This window comes from Botrytis cinerea, chromosome 15 (assembly GCF_000143535.2).
Source record: "Botrytis cinerea B05.10 chromosome 15, complete sequence".
In the NCBI taxonomy this organism is placed as follows: domain Eukaryota; kingdom Fungi; phylum Ascomycota; class Leotiomycetes; order Helotiales; family Sclerotiniaceae; genus Botrytis; species Botrytis cinerea.
The window spans coordinates 442315-462513 of NC_037324.1; the positions used below are offsets into that span (position 1 = coordinate 442315).

Genomic DNA, 20199 nt, shown 5'->3' on the forward strand with positions numbered 1-20199 from the left:
ATCGTTAGAAACCAATGAAATCCGTTTATCAATGGAGACTTTCCATAAAATCTTCATTTGTTCCAATCATGACACCCGACTATATTGACAGCTGAAAGGGACAAAAAATGATCCATGAATGAGGAAAAGGTGGTACAAAATGATGTTTTGGTGTCTTGGCATGGTCGGATCTGCAGCTTCCATTTTACGATAATGTGCCTGTTGAAATAACCTCAACGTCCAGCTTCCACCGCTCCTTCTGTACAACGTTTTCTATGGATGCTTTCATCCATATGCCATCCGTTGGAGTGGACTCGATCGTTCGTTCTTTCTTGCGTGAACAGCTCTCTATCGTTGTGTGTACATTTTTCTGTCTGTCCGTCTGCTCAGCCCGCGGTTATTAATCGTTTCCTAATATGTATCCATGTCTCATGGCAGCTTGACATCTCACATTTTGACTATCATCAAGATTGCGAAGCATTTCAATATGTGGGTTTTTGACGGCTCCAATGTCTGGCTCGTACATTCTTTCGGAATTGATAAACGCATCCTTGCCCTTCTCATTAGCATCAGGCATGTCGCCTTGCGCCGGATACTGTACAATATCAATTGGTGCATAATCTGCGTTTTGATATCGAGTATTCCATGGAACGGAACGGACGTTGTGTTGTTCAAGATGAAAAATCTTCCGAGGAAAGTTTTGCTCGACGCTATTTCGGAGGTCACCGAATCAACAGCTTGCTTTGACCAAGAACTGTTTCAGTGCCATGTTTCTCTCAAAGCAGCCCTTTCATTCTCTGCTCTTCTTTCATTAGCACTTCTCTTTTTGTCAGCTGGCACCACAGCAAATCCTCCTCTCTGTGGTCATGCTCATATGCTGTAGGAACTCAAGCAGAAGATCCACTGCATATCAAACGAGCCCACCTTGTGTTTGTACTTCCACCATAGGGCTCACACAAATATCTGCCCTTTCAACATCTGTTTCTCAGCCCTCCGATGATCGCCCATCATTTGTACAACTCATCTTATCTGAAAATACGATACTTCTCCATCTAGTCCATGCAGCCAGCCGTCTATCGGGCTCTTGAACCAGAACGTAGGCACATGCAATAACCCGGCATCAATCGTGTGCCAGAGCAGCCTCATACTATTTCATGGACTATGATTTCCACAAGTACTTATTGCACAATGTTTCAGGTAGCCGTGGAAAGTTTCACACATCATAGGGCAGAGGTGGTTCCATCATTTCCATGTCCATTCATGAACATTACTTGAGCAAGTGATGACGTATCATTTTGATGACAATTATCACCTACCTTAGTGTATCCGAATTACAGATTCAGATCAATTACATTGATAAAGATACCAAGGCAAGTTTCCTTGATTTCAATGAGACAGAACAAAGATTGCCTGGAGTCCGAATGGGAGTCTTTGCCAAATTAACTAAGTTGCATATAAAAATGCACACATGAGTTGTCTTTTTGAGGCAAAGCATGGTTTGCTTGGATATTTGAGCTCTTTTGTTTCTTAAGCTGTGTTGCTTAAGAATCCTTCGATTGTGTTCCAAGAGGCTCAATTAATGGCTGAGAAAGTTGCGATAATTCTGTTAAAATGAGGGCTAGAATTATATTTTCAATCTCTGCAGCAACCATTTAACAAACACATTTTATCGAAGTGACATTGTAAAATCATTTATTCATAAGCATAAAGTTCGATAATCACACTGGCTTATTTATTGCTTGCATTCTTTCTACACTCTTCTTTGTAACATTACCGAAACCAAAAGATTAAACCAAGAAAGCTCTTATTCTAAACCCTCACCGACGGCCCATTCCACCAGATCCAATAAAAATCAAAAAGTGAGATATTCATCCTCATCACTTCTCATTGTCAGCCCTCTTTTGTTTTTATCTTCCCATAGATTGATCAACAACCAGAATCAGCACTAAGTGGATACTCTGACTATACTACTTGTACTAATGCACATACTAGATATCAAGACAGAGCCTTTTCATTCCGCAAGACTGGAAAGTGGGTGCAGGTAGTGATGACAAAAAATTTCCAAATTGTGTTTCTTTTTCTCCTTTGGAAGTAAGATTACTTGTCAATCAGGTTAGCGGGATATCACGGATGGATCTTGATTGAATATCTATATCTATATATATGTATATATAAAAACGGAGATAAATATTTATGATCATTGACAACTTCTTCTGATAATGGATTAAATTGCCAGATGATTTCTATCATTTCTATCTTCTTGAACCATTACACATGTCTTTGATGTCATGCCAAGACACCCAGCCCAATTTTTTTACTATTCAACAATCTCAACTTCCACAGACCTACTCCGCCGCTGGAGCAGAACTATGTCCAGCGGAGCTTCCTCCTGTTGCCAAAGCACCCAAAGATCCCGATGATGGACATCATATGAAATAGCCATATACTTACCAGGATTCGTATTTAGCCACCCACATTTCGGCAAACATACTCTTTGAAATATCTTTCAAGTAGTAATTGATCGGAACACCAGAAGTACCTTCTGCAGCTTTCTTGAGATGATCTTCAAGTGCAATCATCATAGAATTGATATCGATAACCTTGTTCGAACTATCATCTATCTCCACCAGAGCCGAGAGGGAGAATTCAACGTCGCTGGCTTTCATGGGCAGCATTTGCGCACCTATGCGTGCTGCATCTGCCGCCTGCGAAACTGTGTCTCGATTGGCTTGAGTAGCGTTTTGTAGGGCTGCCAATCCGTCAAGACTTGATTGGGGTTAGAATTTGGCGAATTTCTCAACACCCAGCTTGACGCCGTTGGGTATCATTGAGGCAATGGTACTCATGCAGATTATGGTGACGTGAGAATTTGTATTCTGGAAACTAAGCACACTTTTGACGTTGTTAGCCATAGACGAGTTGGCTTGTGTGGGATTGTTTTGTTGGGTGTTAAGATGATTTCTGAAGGGCTGGATGTTTATAGCTAGATACTTAGTATGTATTCTGCTTGGGTTGAATAATGGTCTTTGTTACTGAGAGTGAGTTCTACTGCTTATATTTCCTCCTCTGTTTTTTAGGGGATATTTTTCTTTTTTTTCGGTCCTCTTCTCAAAGAGAATACCAAGTACTCGACTTCTCATTTAAATCGGTCCCGCATTTTACCTATCTCATTACTTCAACTTACCTAAAGTTCGCAAGCAGAGAAAAATTAGACAATAAGCGCTGATGATGGCTCACTTGTATGTAAATGGCAAATATCTCAGCCCTATGTGTAAGCAGTGTTTTTGTCGGCAAAGGCTTAAGGACTGATGAGTAGAAATACTTCTTGGTGATGGGATTGGATTTTTTCTAGGTCTGATTAGTAGGTGCTTGTGTGTGATCGTTTAGATAGTGCATTATTTGAGGTGCATAGGAAGGATATAATGAGAAGGGGTTGTTAAGTAAAGTGATGGTGAGAACTTCGAGTAAAGGGTACTTGGTATTTTGACGACGGGGTTAGAGAAGTCTTGGGAGTGCAGGAGAGCTGATGATCGAGGTGTATTTCTGAACTAATTGATGTTTCTTGCGTTGGAAATGCTTATGGTGCGTGTGATAAGGAAAACACTGTGGCTCGGATGGTAGACGAGATGAGAAATGACGAGAGGACTGTTAGAGCCAGTTACGAAGAGGATGCGACTGTTGGTTGATTGGCAAGATAATGTGATGGGAGTTTAAACTAAGCTGCGTGGTGTTCAAGGGTCCTTTCGAGGTATCAGAAACTCTAGATAATGAGTACTAGTTCTTGAGGTTTTCTCTCGCATTAGGATTCTCCATAGTGAGGATCTAGTCGTCTGAGAAGGATTATAGCATGGAACATCTCTTCAGGAGAACACACGAAGCACTATAGACGAGATCAGTCCTATCCTTGGAAGTAGAACTCCATCATGGTAGTAAGAAGTAAGTTTTACTCTTCAAGAGAAGAATACTACGATTATTGAGGATTCCTGATACCGAGCAATTCACTGAGTATATATGGCAGCGCAATTACTGTGCCAAAAGCACTCGCATCGCCCAAACAGACAACCAAGTGATAAAATCCAAAAATTTCCAAAGTAATTTGTTCGGGAAAAGAAGATTGGGGAATACACTCATTCTCTCCATCTCCTACGATTGAACTAATCTCGAGACCAAACATATCAAAGCAAAAGTCACTCTTGCAGAGCAAAACAAGTATCAAGAAGAAGAACAGAACAGTTGATGAGTTCATCATCCAGGCCGTTACTATCGATGAAAAGTTTAGAATGTCTAAGAGCGAACTTGCAACCTCGTTTGAAAACGTTAGGAAAGTTCGTTTCATCACTACAGCGCGCATACCTTTTGACGTGTTCATATTATGTCACTATGATGATGATGCATCGAGATCTAGATCTTGTAGAGACGCAGACGCAGATGTAGCTGTAGATGTATACACAATGGTAGGTAGTGAGCGAAGATCACATCACGCTGAAGATAGAAGATGTGATGCAAGTTCTTGTAAAAGAAGTCTTGTTTGATACTTAGGTATACCGATTGCACATTCTTGCCATCTCCTAGAACTTTCTAGTTAGGTACTATCTACTAGTATTCATGTTTCATTTCCATTCATTTATTCATCTAGATGTTATACAAACAATCTTACAATTATCGATAATGAATATACCAACCACACTTCCCTCTTAAACCTCACACCACCCCCTCATACAATTTTACAATTTCAATCCATCCCATCCCCATCCCCATCTTCTGCCACCAAATCTATCCCCCTTTTCCTATTCTCCCCCTTCCCCCCTCCCCCATCCACAGCCCCGCAAACCCAAAACCGTATCCCCTCCCCCTCCCACAAAATCCAATCAATCCATCCACCCACCAACCTACCATCTTCCATGTGCCATGTACCCCAGAAAATCATCTCCAATCTACCAACAGACTTTAATCTGCTAAATACACAAATCCCAACTCTCAATACCAATTCCATTCTATTCCAATCCAATCCAATTCCCGCACTTTATGCTAAAATCACGGGTAAACAAATCCCTATCCAAATTCTCTACACCTTTCTTCTTTCCCTCCTCTTCCCTAGATTTAATCAAAAAAAAAAAAAAAAAAAAAAAAAAACAAGCACACACGCACACACGCACCATAACAAATCAAGGAGGTGAGCAAACGCACAAACAAATCCAAACCACCAAGATCCAACCATCCGAAATCCACCCAAACCCAGGATCCAAACCCAAGGAGAAAAAGGAAACCGATCCTACGGTCCTAAATCCCGAAACTCATTGAATACCACCACCACCCAGCACACACCACACCACACACCCATCCTGAAAATTTGGGTCTCGTTCTCATTTTCAGTAGGGTATATGTGACATGTGGGCATGTGGCATGTGTGGAGATGATATTGTGATCTGGGGTGCATAGGCTAATAAATGATGGGGTGGAATGACATTCTTGCATTACATGGGGTAGATGGGTCGCGATGAACGGGTGAGGGTTTAGTAACAGGGAGTGAATTTTTGCAACAGGTATTTGGAATTGGGAAAATAGATTCAGATTCAGATTTAGATTTAGATTGTTGATTGGAAAGGTATGTATGTACAATAGAATGAATATCTAGCAAAGAATAGAAGCGTAAATGTAAACTATGAACTTCAGAACCCGCCCACTATTTCTATTTGTTCTTCGCTGCGCATTCCTCTTTATCTATTCTCGGAAGCTCATAGACACTGTGTATTTTGTTAGTTGTACCATCCCATCTCATTACGCACAACGTGATGCCTAAAACTCGAAATGTAAACTTACCTGCCAATAATACGAATTTCCAACCGTACACTTATAAGGCGCGGCGCATGAACCACCCGTCGTGTAATTGAAACTGAGACCTCCGCATTGTGCGTATCGTGGAAGCGCTTTGAGTGCAGGTAATGCGAGGATTTTCTGACTTGCGTGTTCGGCTGCGATGACTATGAGAGAGGAGGGGTTTGTGGAGGGCATGCCTGGGAATATTGATGCATCTGGATCTATCAGTGGATGCTTACTCACGAGGGAGATTGGAGATTTGGTTTGTAGATAAGACGAAAGAGATCATGAGAAATAGAATACATACCAACCACATGAATATTATCAGTGCCATAAACAAGCGCATTAAGATCAACCACAGAAGTACCCCCGGCTAATCCTGAATCCGTTCCCAACTTCGCAGTTCCTAGCCAATGGTTTGCTCTTCTCGCTCCAATATTTGCATATGTGAGCGGTACACTCGCCACGTACTGTGTGCCTGTCATCCCCGGTTTCGGATAGATGAATGTGAGATTCTTAACGGTTGAAAGTGCTGTTACCAAATGATCAATAGCTGTAGCTACTGCTGCAAGATCATACGTATTTCCCCATGGCATGGTAGAAACGGACATTGTAAGACCCTTGCTGATTGTTGTGCGTCCTCGTGGACCGACTTGACCGCGGCCGAGATAAGAAGAGAGAGTCATGGCGGTAGAAACATCGCCTTCGACGCGGGCGGTCCATTGGATGGCACGGGGAATGCCATCGCCAGGAGTTATTTGTTCCCAGAACATGGGGCCTATGTCGGGAGCTGCTTGAGCAAGGGGACCGGTGCGTTTGGTTAGGTAGGAGGTCGCATCTGCGCTTATGGGCGTATTCCATGCTTCAACCCAGTCATAGTAGGAGATGTTCGGATGTGATATTTGTACATCGGTATTGAGATGATCGTCGAGATTATAGCCAACCGGTAGGTTGTACCAGTAGCTGGAATTGATCATTGTTGGTCCGTCGGTGGAGGTAAGGACTACGTTTAGTTGATCTGTGGGACCTATTCCACTTCTGAAAAGGAGCTTGGGAGTTCCAAAAGCCCCGGCTGATACTATGACTCGACCTGTGACTGAAGTCAAGCTGACTACTCCTTGTCGGCCTCCATTATTTGTCGCTTCCACTTCTATACCTGTTGCATGTCCTCCATCACGAATGATCCTCTTAACACTAGTATTGAGCCACATGTGAAAGTTCGAACGCTTGTTTGCATCCACTAGATAGGTTGCTAGTGGGCCACCACGCTCTCCATTGATGTACATGTATGGTGTATATGCAAATGTTCGATTCTTTTGAGCCGGTACACTGTTCGCCGTAACATTTGTCCAGCCAGCGTTCTTGAGACCACCTGCGACAATGTTATATCCTGATTGAAGATATAGCTTGCCATCCATTGAAGGGTGATCCGTGCCGGGAATCGTGCTGAAGACTCTCGAGGTGGCGGCTGCTACATCTTTTGACTGCCATCCAGGAGGGAAATTGTAATCCCAATCTGATGGATCTGGATTCCACCATAATCCTGCATTGACAGCAGTACCTCCACCTAAAACGCACCCAGCCATTTGATCGATATCATCACAAGCGACGCCAACAGACCCGCCGTGCCAGATCCTATTGCATTCTCCTGGAACATCAAACCACGTAAGATTGCTTCCAGCAAGCCACCCACTTTCGGGTCGAATTGCTAAGCATTGTTAGCGGATATAACATTGAGATTATTCTGATACTTACTCCCACCCCATCTAGCTGAAGAAGCAACCCCCTTTTCTATCAAGAGCACGGACTTTCCACTTTGCGCAAGTTTATCTGCCATCGGGACTCCTCCAGCCTAGAGCAAACGATTTTCAGTATGCGGAACCCAGCAGTCTCACAAAAAGGAACGATGACGTAACATGATGATTCTCTCTTATATGGCAAGAAAGTATTAGAAAAAGAAAATATACGCACCCCTCCGCCAACAACAATATAATCATAGGATGTGGAAGTCGGTATCGGTGATGTAGAGTAAGTGGCCGTCGCAGTGGCTGTACCAGTGGTTGCTGTGATGGTAGCGGTCATCGAAGCCCACTTTGAATAGGATGACTGAGTTGCAGAAGCCACCTTAATGGAAAACTCTCCCATGCCATTATTGTGCTCTGCAGCTATTAGTAAATGTATAACAACAGGTAGCAATAAAAGGAAACTGGATTGAAATTTTGACAAAATGTGCGAAATTGTCGTTAATAAATCCAAGAGATGTCAGATTAAACAAAATTCTTACGATATAGAACCGCATTAGCAGGATCAGAAGGGTTATCTGGAGCGCCAATGTTTTGAGCCCATCCGTACTCGAAGCCACCTGCCGATGTGCTGACATTGTATGCTGTTTGAGTTGGATCGTCGAACTTGAAGCAATTGGTACACTTGTAAACAAGCACCCAGTGTGTAGAATTTATTGAGGAGTAAAGCTGCGTTACGCTTGCAGATCCGCCATATAGCACGGGCGTGGCATAGGAACTATTTAAAGTCTATTAGCTTATTGCCTACGATGATCATGGATGTAAATGTACAGAAAAGAACCTACCCATAACGGAATGAAGTAATTATTTGGCCATTATAAGGCCAGGCAATCAACAGCAAATGTCCTGGCATTGCAGCACTGAGCTGTTGACCATGAACAACACCACTCCATCCTGTACCGTTTGGAAGTGACCCAATCTTGTTTCAATTAGCTTTTGCAACATTGGACTAATGAACGGAACTCACAATCAAGCCAATGTAATCATAGGAGTCTGTAGTCAGTGCACTGGGTGGCAATGCCATTCCAAAGGTGTAGCCCCCTAGTGAAACCAATGAGAATTCCCCATCACCCACGATCGTGCCGTTAACTTCGGTGCTTGTATAGAACGTAATACCAGTGTTTGGTTCGGTATAATAGCCATGTGCCGCGAAGTCTTGAGTTGATACCTCACGAACAGCTAAAAAAATTGTTAAAATGTGTGCGCGAGTATACTACTTTTGGGTATAAAACCAACCATAAGAAGCAAGGGCAATGATGCCATAGAGTAGACCCGTGAGCCGCATATTGGTACCTTTTCACAGAACTTTCTTGGGAGTGTACATAAGGAGAGATCTCAGAGAAAGTATTCTAACGTGGGCAGACGATCCTACCTATATACGGATTCAAGAAGGGCATTGCCATTAAAATGTCGTGACAAGTGACGGATAAGTTGAACCGATCTATTCGGCGGGAAATGGAGAAGTAACTCTTTTGGGGAAACAAAAACAAAGAGCCAAGATTCTCCAGGTTCTGAAAGATAGACAGGCCAGTATCCGTTTGGTCGTTTGGGCAACATTTCTTACTCCTGTAAATTACACGGATGGTCTTCCCGGAGAACGTGATACGTGAAGGATGGAATTTTATTAAATACCAATATATTTTGATATAAGTCGGCAGCGTACAGACTTTCTGCCGGTATTCATCCTGTTCATCACATACTTTCAAAATGACCACGAGGTACTCTGCCGGCAAAAGTGTGGGGAAGAAGGCTTGACATCTTATAACCTGTGATATATGCAAGGGAATTCCGACCTCATTACCACGAGTGAAGAGAAGGATTGCAGTAGACTAACGTGCCAAGAAGGTAACAAATTATCCGCTTGACGCACTCCATGTTGCCGAGTGCTGGGGCATGAAACAGCCATAACATATTTTGTACCACTCAAATCATCCCAAATAAATGGTTCCAGAAGCACACATATATGATGTGTAATGGCAAGATGCAGGATTGCCGTCTAGACGAGACTTCGAGCAAGCATCCGTGTGAATGAAGGCACAGTGCAGACTGTATGTGTAAGGAAATATTATACTATTAAATCAAGAGAAAGCAGATCTTCAAGCGTAGCGAGCTCTGGGGGCATGGGGCTTGCCGCCATGAATAGAAACGAATCAAACAATTGAAATGACGCTCCGCTGGTCCTCCGGAGGCCACTGCCGTGAAGGCAGAATAATAGGGAGATATTTCATCGTTCTGATTCGAAAATTACCTATTATGCTACAGTGTTGTGTGAGAGTACTAGAGCAGAGTTCCTCTTGGAAAGCGGCAAAAACTAATTCCGGTATTCGACAAAACCACTTGGTATTCTCCTTGTTGAATAGATTTGTTGTAAAGGGCGACTGCAGCTCGATGCTTCCGATCCAGATGCTGCATATCACAACGTCGATGTCCTCAAGCTTACCAAAACATCAACATAAAAAGGTATGATGTTGGTGGTATCAGAGGCGAAGCTGTATTGTTGATGTTACTCGAGCATACCTTGGGGAAGGTCTCCACTTGAGGTGAGGGTCTTGCCGGTTTTTCCTTACCCCATTCCCGAATACGAAATTTACCTACATGCACATACAGAAAGGCCAAAACCACGTTGATCTTCTGTATGGAAATTGATAACAATTCGGCCCTCCAATATTTCTGGCCAAAAATTGGAGGAGATGATTCTCTTTCTCTTGCTTTATATGCAAGAGTCGTCTTGAAGATATCGAGCGCCTGACAAAATTATAATCATTTATTCTGTCAAAGGACTTCTTCATCATGCTGCTGTTTTGCTAATTCTGGTCTACGTTTTTTTCCGGGTTTCGGCTACTGGTGGTCGGAACGTTCGATGAGAAGAATTGGAAATAGATTTATTTGATTGGTCCGATTGACCCAAATTCCTGACTAAGCAAGCATCGAGCCATCATCGCTATTGTTTAATCCCGAATTTGAAGATTTGGAAACGCCCTTGGACTAACCTGAGTTGCCTCCATTGCCATTCTCGAAAAAGGTCCATAATAGAGAAAGATATTAATTCTGGTGTTGCACGCTCTTCTCCCCTCTTCTTCCTATCCATAATATTTCTACACAATGTCTTCATTTGCTATGCGTAGATTCACATCTGGTCCTTCGGTATGTTCCACTCTCTAACCTCGGGCCCCGCGTTCGTGGTAAGGACAGAAGAAGAAAAGAAGAACAACAATGCTAATCTTTTGGCCACGCTCGTAGTTCTCGAAGGCATTGAAGAATCAAACTAGATCTTTCTCATCGACGAGACCTGCAGGTAGATCTGCCGCAACTCTGGATATTCAGACCATTGGCTAATATCTAATCTGCAGCTCGAATCATTACACATGCGCCACTGAGAGCAAAGGAAGCTTCGCCTTTCGTGAGCAATAAGTACCCAGTCGTTGTACGTATCTCGACTCTAATAGTGAAGGATGTTGTGTCTGATTATTTGGGGTAGGATCACGAATATGACGCTATTGTCATCGGTGCTGGAGGAGCAGGTTTAAGAGCAGCATTCGGTCTTGCCGAGGCTGGTTTCAACACTGCATGCATATCAAAGCTTTTCCCAACCCGATCACATACAGTAGCCGCGCAAGGAGGTATCAATGCTGCTCTGGGTAACATGCACGAGGACGATTGGAGATGGCACATGTACGATACCGTCAAGGGTTCAGATTGGTTGGGAGATCAAGATGCTATTCACTACATGACAAGAGAAGCGCCAGCATCTGTCATTGAGTTGGAGAACTACGGTTGCCCATTTTCAAGAACTGATGACGGCAAGATGTAAGGATGACTGGTAGCTCGTTTTTGGTATTATGCTAACAATGTTTATCTAGCTATCAACGTGCTTTCGGTGGTCAATCACAAAAATTCGGAAAGGGTGGACAAGCATACAGATGTTGTGCAGCAGCTGACAGAACTGGACATGCACTTCTCCACACTCTCTACGGTCAATCTTTAAGACATAACACAAACTACTTCATCGAATATTTCGCACTCGACTTGATCATGGAGGATGGAGAATGTAAGGGTGTTATTGCATACAACCAAGAAGATGGTACCCTCCACAGATTCCGCGCACACAACACTGTCTTGGCCACCGGTGGTTACGGACGTGCCTACTTCAGTTGTACATCCGCACACACTTGTACTGGTGATGGAATGGCTATGGTTGCTCGTGCCGGATTACCTAACCAAGATCTTGAATTCGTTCAATTCCATCCTACTGGTATTTATGGCGCTGGTTGCTTGATTACTGAGGGTGCTCGTGGTGAGGGTGGATATCTCCTCAACTCCCAGGGTGAAAGATTTATGGAACGTTACGCACCAACTGCCAAGGATTTGGCTTCCCGTGACGTTGTCTCTAGATCAATGACCATGGAAATCAGAGATGGACGTGGTGTTGGTCCAGACAAGGATCACATCTATCTCCAACTCAGTCATCTTCCACCTGATGTTCTCCACGAGCGTCTCCCAGGTATCTCTGAGACCGCATCCATTTTCTCTGGTGTCGACGTTACAAAGCAACCTATCCCAGTTCTTCCAACAGTCCACTACAACATGGGTGGTATTCCAACCAAGTACACTGGTGAGGTTCTCACTGTTGATGCTGAGGGTAAGGATCAAGTTGTACCAGGTCTCTTCGCATGTGGTGAAGCTGCTTGTGTTTCCGTACACGGTGCCAACCGTCTTGGAGCCAACTCACTTCTTGATTTGATTGTTTTCGGTCGTGCTGTATCCCACACTATTCGCGATAACTTCGAACCAGGAATGCCACACAAGGAGATCAGTGCCGATGCTGGTGCTGAATCTATCAGTGTTCTTGACCAAATTAGAACTGCTGACGGTACCAAGAGCACACACGATGTTCGTCTAGCCATGCAAAAGACTATGCAGACAGACGTCAGTGTGTTCAGAACTCAAGAGAGTTTGGATGAGGGTGTCACCAAGATTAACGCTGTTGACCAAACATTCAAGGATATTAAGACTCAAGACAGAAGCATGATCTGGAACTCGGATTTGGTTGAGACTTTAGAATTGAGGAACTTGTTGACTTGCGCGTATGTTTTCCCTGCGTATGCTTCCGAATCTTGACGAATTTTATACTAACTTGATATAGTGTTCAAACCGCCGAGGCAGCTGCCGCCAGAAAGGAATCTCGTGGAGCACATGCCCGTGAAGATTACCCAGAGAGAGATGACAAGGAATGGATGAAGCATTCTTTGACCTTCCAAAAGAAGCCACAAGGAAAGACTGATTTGACCTACAGAGCTGTCGTAGGCCACACCTTGGATGAGAATGAGTGCAAGGCTGTCCCACCTTTCAAGCGTGTATACTAAATGTTCAAATTTTGCGCATGGAGTAATGGCTTAGGGTCTGGCTAGGGGTTACAGGGGTGCTTATATGACAAGCGACCGAGAAAAGGAAAGGCAAAGGTCGGAAGAGAAGAAGAAGGTCACTAAAGATGAAAATGGATATGACTCCAAGATCAGGAATGGTCTATGAATCTTTGAGCTAGACACGAAAGGGGCATGGATTGTAGCATAGCTGGTTGGGAATTGGAGCGGATTAGTATGATATCTGGTGCTGTTGTTGTCTGCGGTTTTTTTCGGCGTGCCAACTTGTAGTACCCGTATATAAGGTGTTGTTGTGGTTGTCGAATAAAAATATCTTTACATGAATTTTGATACGGCTGCTAGTGAATGTGCTTGAACGTTGATGTTTTGAACCATAATCCTATTTGGTCATCGGTAGTTTAAGGGGTTGAGAGATAGTTTCTGTTATTACACTTGCGACTTCCTCTTCAATTTAGAGGTCCTTTGTTGTAACAAGAGCCAAGAGTAGAGTCACATGTCAGATGGCGGATGGTCAAACAAGGTAGTTTCAACCGAGGAGATGTGGTGGGGGAGCAATTCCGGAATGCGGGATTGTTCGGTAATGGATTGAGCTAGAGGAAAGGGAATGGGGGATGATGTACGGAGGGGCAACTAACTAATAAACATGTATTTTTATTGATGCCGATCAATTGATCATTTGGAGTATTGAGTGACGGTAACGATATTTATGTTGAATGAACTTTGTTGTATCTTGGTATTTCGATTGCTCGATCGTATGGTATTAGTTGTCTGAAGAACAACCTCTGGAAGAACTGTATACTTATGTGTATAGCTTGATTTACTTGGCTATATTGGATGTCATAAACCATAAGATTATACTATCTCATCACTTCATTCAAATAATCCTTCGATAACTCAATATCATACTCTTATTAGCCTTGTCTAAACACCGGAATACATCATACCATGACCTCGAGCGATTCAAAGGAGAAAGGGAAGGCTCCTGATATGTCTCCTGCTTCTGCTTCCTCTACAGCTGCACCTCCAGCGCAGACAATCTCAAACGACACACCCAGTCGACAAGACGAACAGCCGACTCCCTCTCTCTTCAACCGCATCGGTGCTTCGGCAGCGGGATTGGGTCGAGATGTTTTCGCGGGGAGTGCTGGTGTTGGGGGAGATCGATTGAGGAGTGATGCGCAGGGGTTACTTGCATCGATCGGGAATGGGAAGGGGGGTGCGAGTATGGATGCGGGTGGCAATTCAGGGTATACGCAAATGCACGCCGGAAATTCTGGGTTCTTGGATGGTTCTTCTTCGATCTCTAGAGGAAATGGAAATGCTCTTGGAATGAGGAGCTCGGGAATTACGGGTACTAGCGATGTCCAAGGAACTGGAGGAAGTGGAGATTTGAATGGGAATGGTGTGGGAGGGGGCGAAAGATCGAGATGGATACAGCAGAGCGAGAGTGAATTTTCTGAGTTTTTGGATGGCGTTCCTTCTCTTACTCCTGCGGGCGATTCTGACTTTGAGGCTGGCCATATGGAATCTTTTAACGGGTTACCCACGAACAATTTGCAAGCCGTGCAGGGAGATCAATTTCAACATGGCGTTCTTCCTGCGCCTACCGGTGTTTTTTCGAATCCAGTGGGGAACCAAGCTTTCGAAGACTCATGGAGTCAAGCTGCACGAGAAATTGATAATCAGCATAGTGCTCGCTCTGGGCCTCGCGCTGTAAATACACAAGGACCGGTGGTCTATCATTTCGAGCCACTACCAGCCTGGAACCCAGATAATTTGACAGCAGCTGAATTTCGTCAAAAAGCTATGGATACGATCACCCGTGAAAAGGCCGAGTACATGAATACCTATTACCAAGGCGCGTCCGTGCAAGAACAAGAAAGTAGAGATGGAGACGAAGTTCGCAACTTGTTATCTCGAATTGGAGAAGCTTCTTTCGATGATGAGATTACTGGGATGAATCAGGAATTGAGCGAGACGGAAATAGAGGGAGATGAAATGAAGGCTTATGAGGGGGAGTGGTTGGGTATGAGTTCTGTGGAACGGGATAGGATTATACGGGTTACGAGGGATTTGTTTCCGGAGGAAGTGAAGAATGAAGTGGGGGTGATACATGGAGCTATTGATGCGGAGAATCCGTTGAATCTTCTTCCTTTGCATGAGAGAGAAGCGGAGCAGAGGTGGAGAGGAGAGAGGGAAAGAGAAAGACAGAGAGAAGAAGAAGATGACGATGATGAGTTTGAAGGCGAGATATTAAATTTCCCAGGAACTGAATGGAGAGTGAGGAAAGAAAAGAAAAATGGAGAGAAGGAACATGGAAAAGGAAAGGAAGTGTGGAAAAGTGATTGGGAAGGTGTACTTAAAGGGTACACTGATGAAGTTTGGGGGGGATTATTACCTCTAGTCAGAGAAGCGAGAGAGGAATTGAAAGCCGAAGAGGAGAAGAGTGACGGAGGTAAAGGAGGAGGAAACGAGAAGGGAAATCTAAAAGCACTGAGACGACTAGGTGCCGTGTTGGGACATTTGAGAGGGTTGAATATTCAGTGAGTGGGAAATAAGATCTGATAATTAACTTCTGAATGGTGATGTATTTATCATACAAAGTTCTGAGAAATTCTAGAGAGAATCCGAGGGTGGATTAATAGTAATCAGCTCTTTCATCAGAGTGGGAGAATTCATATCGTTGATTCATCGAACCCCCTCCAATTCGTCTAATTTAAAAAGGGAGTGTGGAATGGAATATAAAATACATACATCCATCCATATCCATATCCATATCCATATAGATATAAATATTACTGCATACTAACCAGCACTCTAATCTCCAATTCTGCAACTTGAACATGCCATACACAACCAAACCCCTCTTAAGACATAGAAAAATCAATCCATAAAATACTCAACTCACAACTCAAACCCCTAGATCCCATCCATCCATCCATCCACCCACCCACCAGCAAACTGATCCTCGCACCATTTGACCAGCTATCTAGCATCTATATTTCCAGCCCAGAATCCAAGTGAGATTATTCCTAACCCACCATTATAATCATTCTATTGATACACTCCCTCTCGTCAAATCAATACCCAGTTCCAGCTCCGATGATTATAGATTCTATCCAGTATCATAAATGTAGATATCCCACGCCCACGCCCATGTGCTTCTTACTTCTTACTTCTTACCTACAACGATACGATATCTCAATTTTCTTTTCCCATATCAAGGGCACACACATCGAGAAAATCGTCACCATACCTCCTCACACACTAAATCGACGAATCAATCCATCCACGGAATTCACAATCCACAATCCAAAGCCGTATAAAAAATCAACGCATCAAATTAAATATCAGAAACTACGAATCTTAATCATATACAAGTCCTGCCCTGTCCTCCCCCCCAATGAACATATCATATCCCCAGACCCCAGACCCCAGACCTCATCTCCAGCCGGACCACCCCCAACTTTCATCTCCCTTTTTATCTCCAGTCACTCTACCCAGCTTTTTTCCCCTTCCCTTCCTTTTCCAAAAATGAAAAGCCATGTCTCCCAAATTTGGATATCCAGCAAGTGGATATCCAATAGCAGACGAAAAACCCCACTGTTTCATTTGTAAGTAGGAAATGCTACGTGCCGCCGACTTCAATGACGAAAGATGTTAATAAAGAACACCCACCTCACCCTATGATAAAAAGTGGGATTGTAAAAGCAAAATATGCGAACCAAAAAAGCAACGAGATTCCCGCCATTTTGATTAAAGAAAAGTCGTGTATCGTATCGCTGAGGTCATCTTCCTCCAATGGCTGCTCTTATTTTTTTGTTTTTTTTCTCTCTCTCATTTTTCTCCTCATCAATTCTCGTTTCTTGTGTACAAACTATGTAGGTATAGTACACCGCGTTTCGTGTCTCATCAAGTTTCCGAGAACAAGTCCAATCAACTAACCAATCATGCACTGCGTAAAAGAACATCGATACTGATTCACCAGTCCATCAGACCACCTCACCCCCCTCCCAACGCGCCTATGTGAATTTTTGCCCCTCCACTTTACTCTTCCTTGTAGCCTGCACCCAAGCTCCAATCTCTTCAACAGCCTTTCTAGGCGCCTTTTTCCTCGTCAAAAGAAATCCTTGAATCTCAGCTGGACTAAACATATAGTCTTCGATATATTCAGAGAACTGATTGGCCAACGTCTTGAGCTCCCCTTCCTCCAATATTTGTTCTTCGCCATTCTTCTCGATATCAGCTATTGTAAGGGTTTTCTTTCCAGTGGGAGTAGTAGCTTCTATTTCGGTTCCAGTTCCAGCACAAGTCTCGGTTCCAGCGGCGATAGGAGTATCTGGTGGTGTAAGAGGACGATTTTCCGAAAGTGAATCTGAAATTAAATTTGCATATGTCTTCTCCGATTCTTGGTTGGGGGCATCTGAAGTTGGGGTGAGAAGTGGAGTCTCTTCTTCTTCTGCTTCTTCTTCTCTTTCGATAGGAACTTGTATTTCTTGGATAATGGGCTCGGTAGCTGGTGAGGTAGTAGCGATAAGTTTCTCCCGTGGCGGGTCTTTGGAGTACATTCTCTCAAAAATTTCTTTGATCTGATGACGAGTGGCATTTGTGAATGCAACTTGACAATCTACGCGGCCTGGTCGGATAAGAGCTTCGTCTAGCTTTTCGGGATGATTGGTAGTCATCACTAAGACACGGCCTTCATGTGAGGCCACACCGTCAATGATCTAGAAATAGTCAGACTCTCAGACTTTTGAATGCGTGAAGTACTGTGGAAGCTTACATTTAAAAGACCGGATAATGAGATTCCCTTCTTTTCATCATCATCTTTCTTACTTTTCTTGCCTTTCTTGCTTCGTTTGCCCTTGTTACGTCTACTTTTGCTCTTACTCTTGCCCTTTCTTCGTGATATCTTAGTGACCAATTCGTCTTCATCCTCGCTACTGCTGCTTTCAGAACTAGATTCATCTGACGACTCGACTTTATCTTCATTGACTCGCGTTAGACCTGCGGTATCAATATCCTCCAATAGTACAATACATCTAGGTGGCAAGTTGGTAAAGAGGTTCCCGAGTTCTTCTTCCGTGAGTGTAGGCTCTAGCAAGCTAACAACGTAGATATTCAGACCAAAAACGCCGGCAAGGGCAAAGGTTAAGGAAGTTTTACCAGTTCCTGGGGGTCCATGAAAGAGGTATCCTCTGCGATAAGGTATACCACGGATGGCATACCAACGAGCAGTTGAAGGGTTCAAATATTCGTTGATATCACGTAGTACCTTACTTTTCATAACCTCATCCAGAACTACAGTTCTCATTGGACGACAAGGTCTTCTCGCCACCTCGGTCCAAGAGCTTCGACCTCCCCATGCTCGACGCTCTTTGTTTGCAGGTCGACGAATGACAGTCTTTGCACTATGATTTCTGTTTGAATAATCCTTGGCTTCCTGAAGAAATTCCTTGATAGGTATTGTGCTACGACCATAACAAGAGATGAGCAGAACTTGTTGGTCAGATACCGGGTTACCATACGAGGAGGATTGAAAGACCATTTTTTCCGATCGTATAACCCTGAAATATCTACCATTATGCCAAAAAGTATGACTGGTTCCCATAGACGGCGTGAATTGTGGCTTAGTCTTAGAGTCTTGATCAGCAAAGTTGAGCCATTGTATAATCCCGGTTCCGTCGAGCTGTGTCAAGGTAACCGAGTCCTCATTATCTAGGTCCCAATATCCCCGTCGTGCTGTCGCTGCCTGAAGAGAGCGAGAAGATTTCATTTGGTACTTGTATGCCAGAAATTCTATGACTTCGTCGTGAATTTCGTCTATGCTACTAATAGAGATATCAGACATCCAGTATGATCTTACGAATGCCCATCCCCAAGAATGAAATGCATTGAAAGCCTTGTTTACCAGCCATAAAGCAGCCCAGAGAGATACAAGGAGCGTGATATCAAAACCAACGGTTTGTAGAACAATCTTGTGAATGTAGCCATATCCGGGAACGAGATTTTCGAGAAGAGTGGTCGGCAATAAACCGCCGAGTAAAGTTGCCGTTGTGCTTGTGTTGGATGACACAGATAAATTCTGGTGTAGAGCTTCTAAAACGGCATCGAGATCCATTTCGTTCTACTTCTTTACTTGATGGGGATATCTTAGATTGAACGAACAAGTGGAAAAGACGTTTGAGGGTATGGGATGGCGAAGATGGATGGAGAACGTGAGCACTTCAAGAAATGGTGATGGGTGTAGAAGTGATCTGGAAAGTGTATGGTGGATCTTTGTTAGGCGTAAAGTATGTGTAATCTTTGATAGACAAGGTTAAGAGTTTCCGTCGAGCTCTAAAGAAACACAAATCATACTTCAGAGTAGGGAAAGAGCGCATATGCAGTGTCCACAATTGGACCACGCGGCACGGTACAAACGGCGTAAATGGCGTGTAGTTGCCTCTTCTGATTCACTGGCTTAAATAGAACCCATATTACGATGTGATGTGTGTGAAATATGGTAAGTTTAATTTTAAAGACAACCGGTACCATGTCACTGGGATGTCGTCTGGGAACTTCCTGCGAATAGGACAACGAAATCGAGAGCCGCACCTTTCTCTTTGGATATCAAGCAACGAATGGGCGGCCACAGCGATTCCTTTTGTAGAGCTTAACTTTCAAAGATTACAACTAGTGGGGCATGGAAGAATTTAAGAGAAAGTTCTGACACAAAAGTAGGCAACAGGCGCGGAGTAACTTGCTGACTACCTGGCAGTTGTTCTAGGCCATAATGAGATATAAGAAAGGCCGATACAAATGTGATGAATGTAGAAAGGAACAGACAACAAACCCATGTGATTTGCCGCACTAGCTTGATAAATTCCGACATTGGTACCCGTCTGACAGAAACAGTTGCAATTGTACCCATTTGTACGAGGAGCTGGACCCAAAAGCCAGGCTGAAGAGAGTTACGTCAAATATGTGGCCGTGACTCAAAGGTATGGAATATGCAAGGAGATGAAGAGGCGCTGGCCACGTCGTCCTGGAAAAATGAACCGGATGAAAACACAATAGCAAAGACGCAGTATGAGGAGGTTTACATGGAAGAGTCATGGAAATGGCAAAGTTCGCATCAGGTCCAAATGCCTGGGCTTTTGTTGAAGTCTCTTGTCAGCATATCTTTGGTTAGAAAATACGAGCTTATTGAAATTATTGAACTAATTTCCAATATCTCA

General features: G+C 43.6%; 4 protein-coding genes across 4 annotated transcripts; 2 read left to right on the forward strand and 2 right to left on the reverse strand.

Moving 5' to 3' along the window:
• Positions 1–5533: 5533 nt before the first annotated feature.
• BCIN_15g01170 (hypothetical protein) lies at positions 5534–9311 on the reverse strand. Its single transcript, XM_001553657.2, has 9 exons — positions 8835–9311; positions 8566–8777; positions 8384–8517; positions 8081–8316; positions 7768–7955; positions 7552–7648; positions 6104–7504; positions 5800–6011; positions 5534–5723 (listed from the first exon to the last, which is right to left on the reverse strand). The coding sequence occupies exons 1-9, from the start codon at positions 8881–8883 to the stop codon at positions 5715–5717; spliced, it is 2538 nt and encodes an 845-aa protein (XP_001553707.1). The 5' UTR covers positions 8884–9311; the 3' UTR covers positions 5534–5714.
• A 1257-nt stretch (positions 9312–10568) lies between these two features.
• Positions 10569–13299, forward strand: BCIN_15g01180 (hypothetical protein). Its single transcript, XM_024697406.1, has 6 exons — positions 10569–10742; positions 10839–10893; positions 10949–11022; positions 11077–11405; positions 11459–12682; positions 12742–13299. The coding sequence occupies exons 1-6, from the start codon at positions 10701–10703 to the stop codon at positions 12959–12961; spliced, it is 1944 nt and encodes a 647-aa protein (XP_024553221.1). The 5' UTR covers positions 10569–10700; the 3' UTR covers positions 12962–13299.
• A 336-nt stretch (positions 13300–13635) lies between these two features.
• BCIN_15g01190 (hypothetical protein) lies at positions 13636–15791 on the forward strand. Its single transcript, XM_001553659.2, has one exon. The coding sequence runs from the start codon at positions 13925–13927 to the stop codon at positions 15524–15526; it is 1602 nt and encodes a 533-aa protein (XP_001553709.1). The 5' UTR covers positions 13636–13924; the 3' UTR covers positions 15527–15791.
• A 511-nt stretch (positions 15792–16302) lies between these two features.
• BCIN_15g01200 (hypothetical protein) lies at positions 16303–19912 on the reverse strand. Its single transcript, XM_001553660.2, has 2 exons — positions 17763–19912; positions 16303–17706 (listed from the first exon to the last, which is right to left on the reverse strand). The coding sequence occupies exons 1-2, from the start codon at positions 19098–19100 to the stop codon at positions 17002–17004; spliced, it is 2043 nt and encodes a 680-aa protein (XP_001553710.1). The 5' UTR covers positions 19101–19912; the 3' UTR covers positions 16303–17001.
• Between the last annotated feature and the right edge of the window lie 287 nt (positions 19913–20199).

Coding starts and splice junctions, on each gene's coding strand:
- BCIN_15g01190 (XM_001553659.2), top strand. CDS start 13,925: ATGACCTCGAGCGATTCAAAGGAGAAAGGGAAGGCTCCTGATATGTCT.
- BCIN_15g01180 (XM_024697406.1), top strand. CDS start 10,701: ATGTCTTCATTTGCTATGCGTAGATTCACATCTGGTCCTTCG. Junction 10,894..10,948: donor CTCATCGACGAGACCTGCAG/GTAGATCTGCCG, acceptor TCTAATCTGCAG/CTCGAATCATTACACATGCG. Junction 11,406..11,458: donor AGAACTGATGACGGCAAGAT/GTAAGGATGACT, acceptor ATGTTTATCTAG/CTATCAACGTGCTTTCGGTG.
- BCIN_15g01200 (XM_001553660.2), bottom strand. CDS start 19,100: ATGGATCTCGATGCCGTTTTAGAAGCTCTACACCAGAATTTATCTGTG. Junction 17,707..17,762: donor CATTATCCGGTCTTTTAAAT/GTAAGCTTCCAC, acceptor GACTATTTCTAG/ATCATTGACGGTGTGGCCTC.
- BCIN_15g01170 (XM_001553657.2), bottom strand. CDS start 8,883: ATGCGGCTCACGGGTCTACTCTATGGCATCATTGCCCTTGCTTCTTAT. Junction 7,956..8,080: donor TGCTAATGCGGTTCTATATC/GTAAGAATTTTG, acceptor TAATAGCTGCAG/AGCACAATAATGGCATGGGA. Junction 7,505..7,551: donor TTCAGCTAGATGGGGTGGGA/GTAAGTATCAGA, acceptor AACAATGCTTAG/CAATTCGACCCGAAAGTGGG.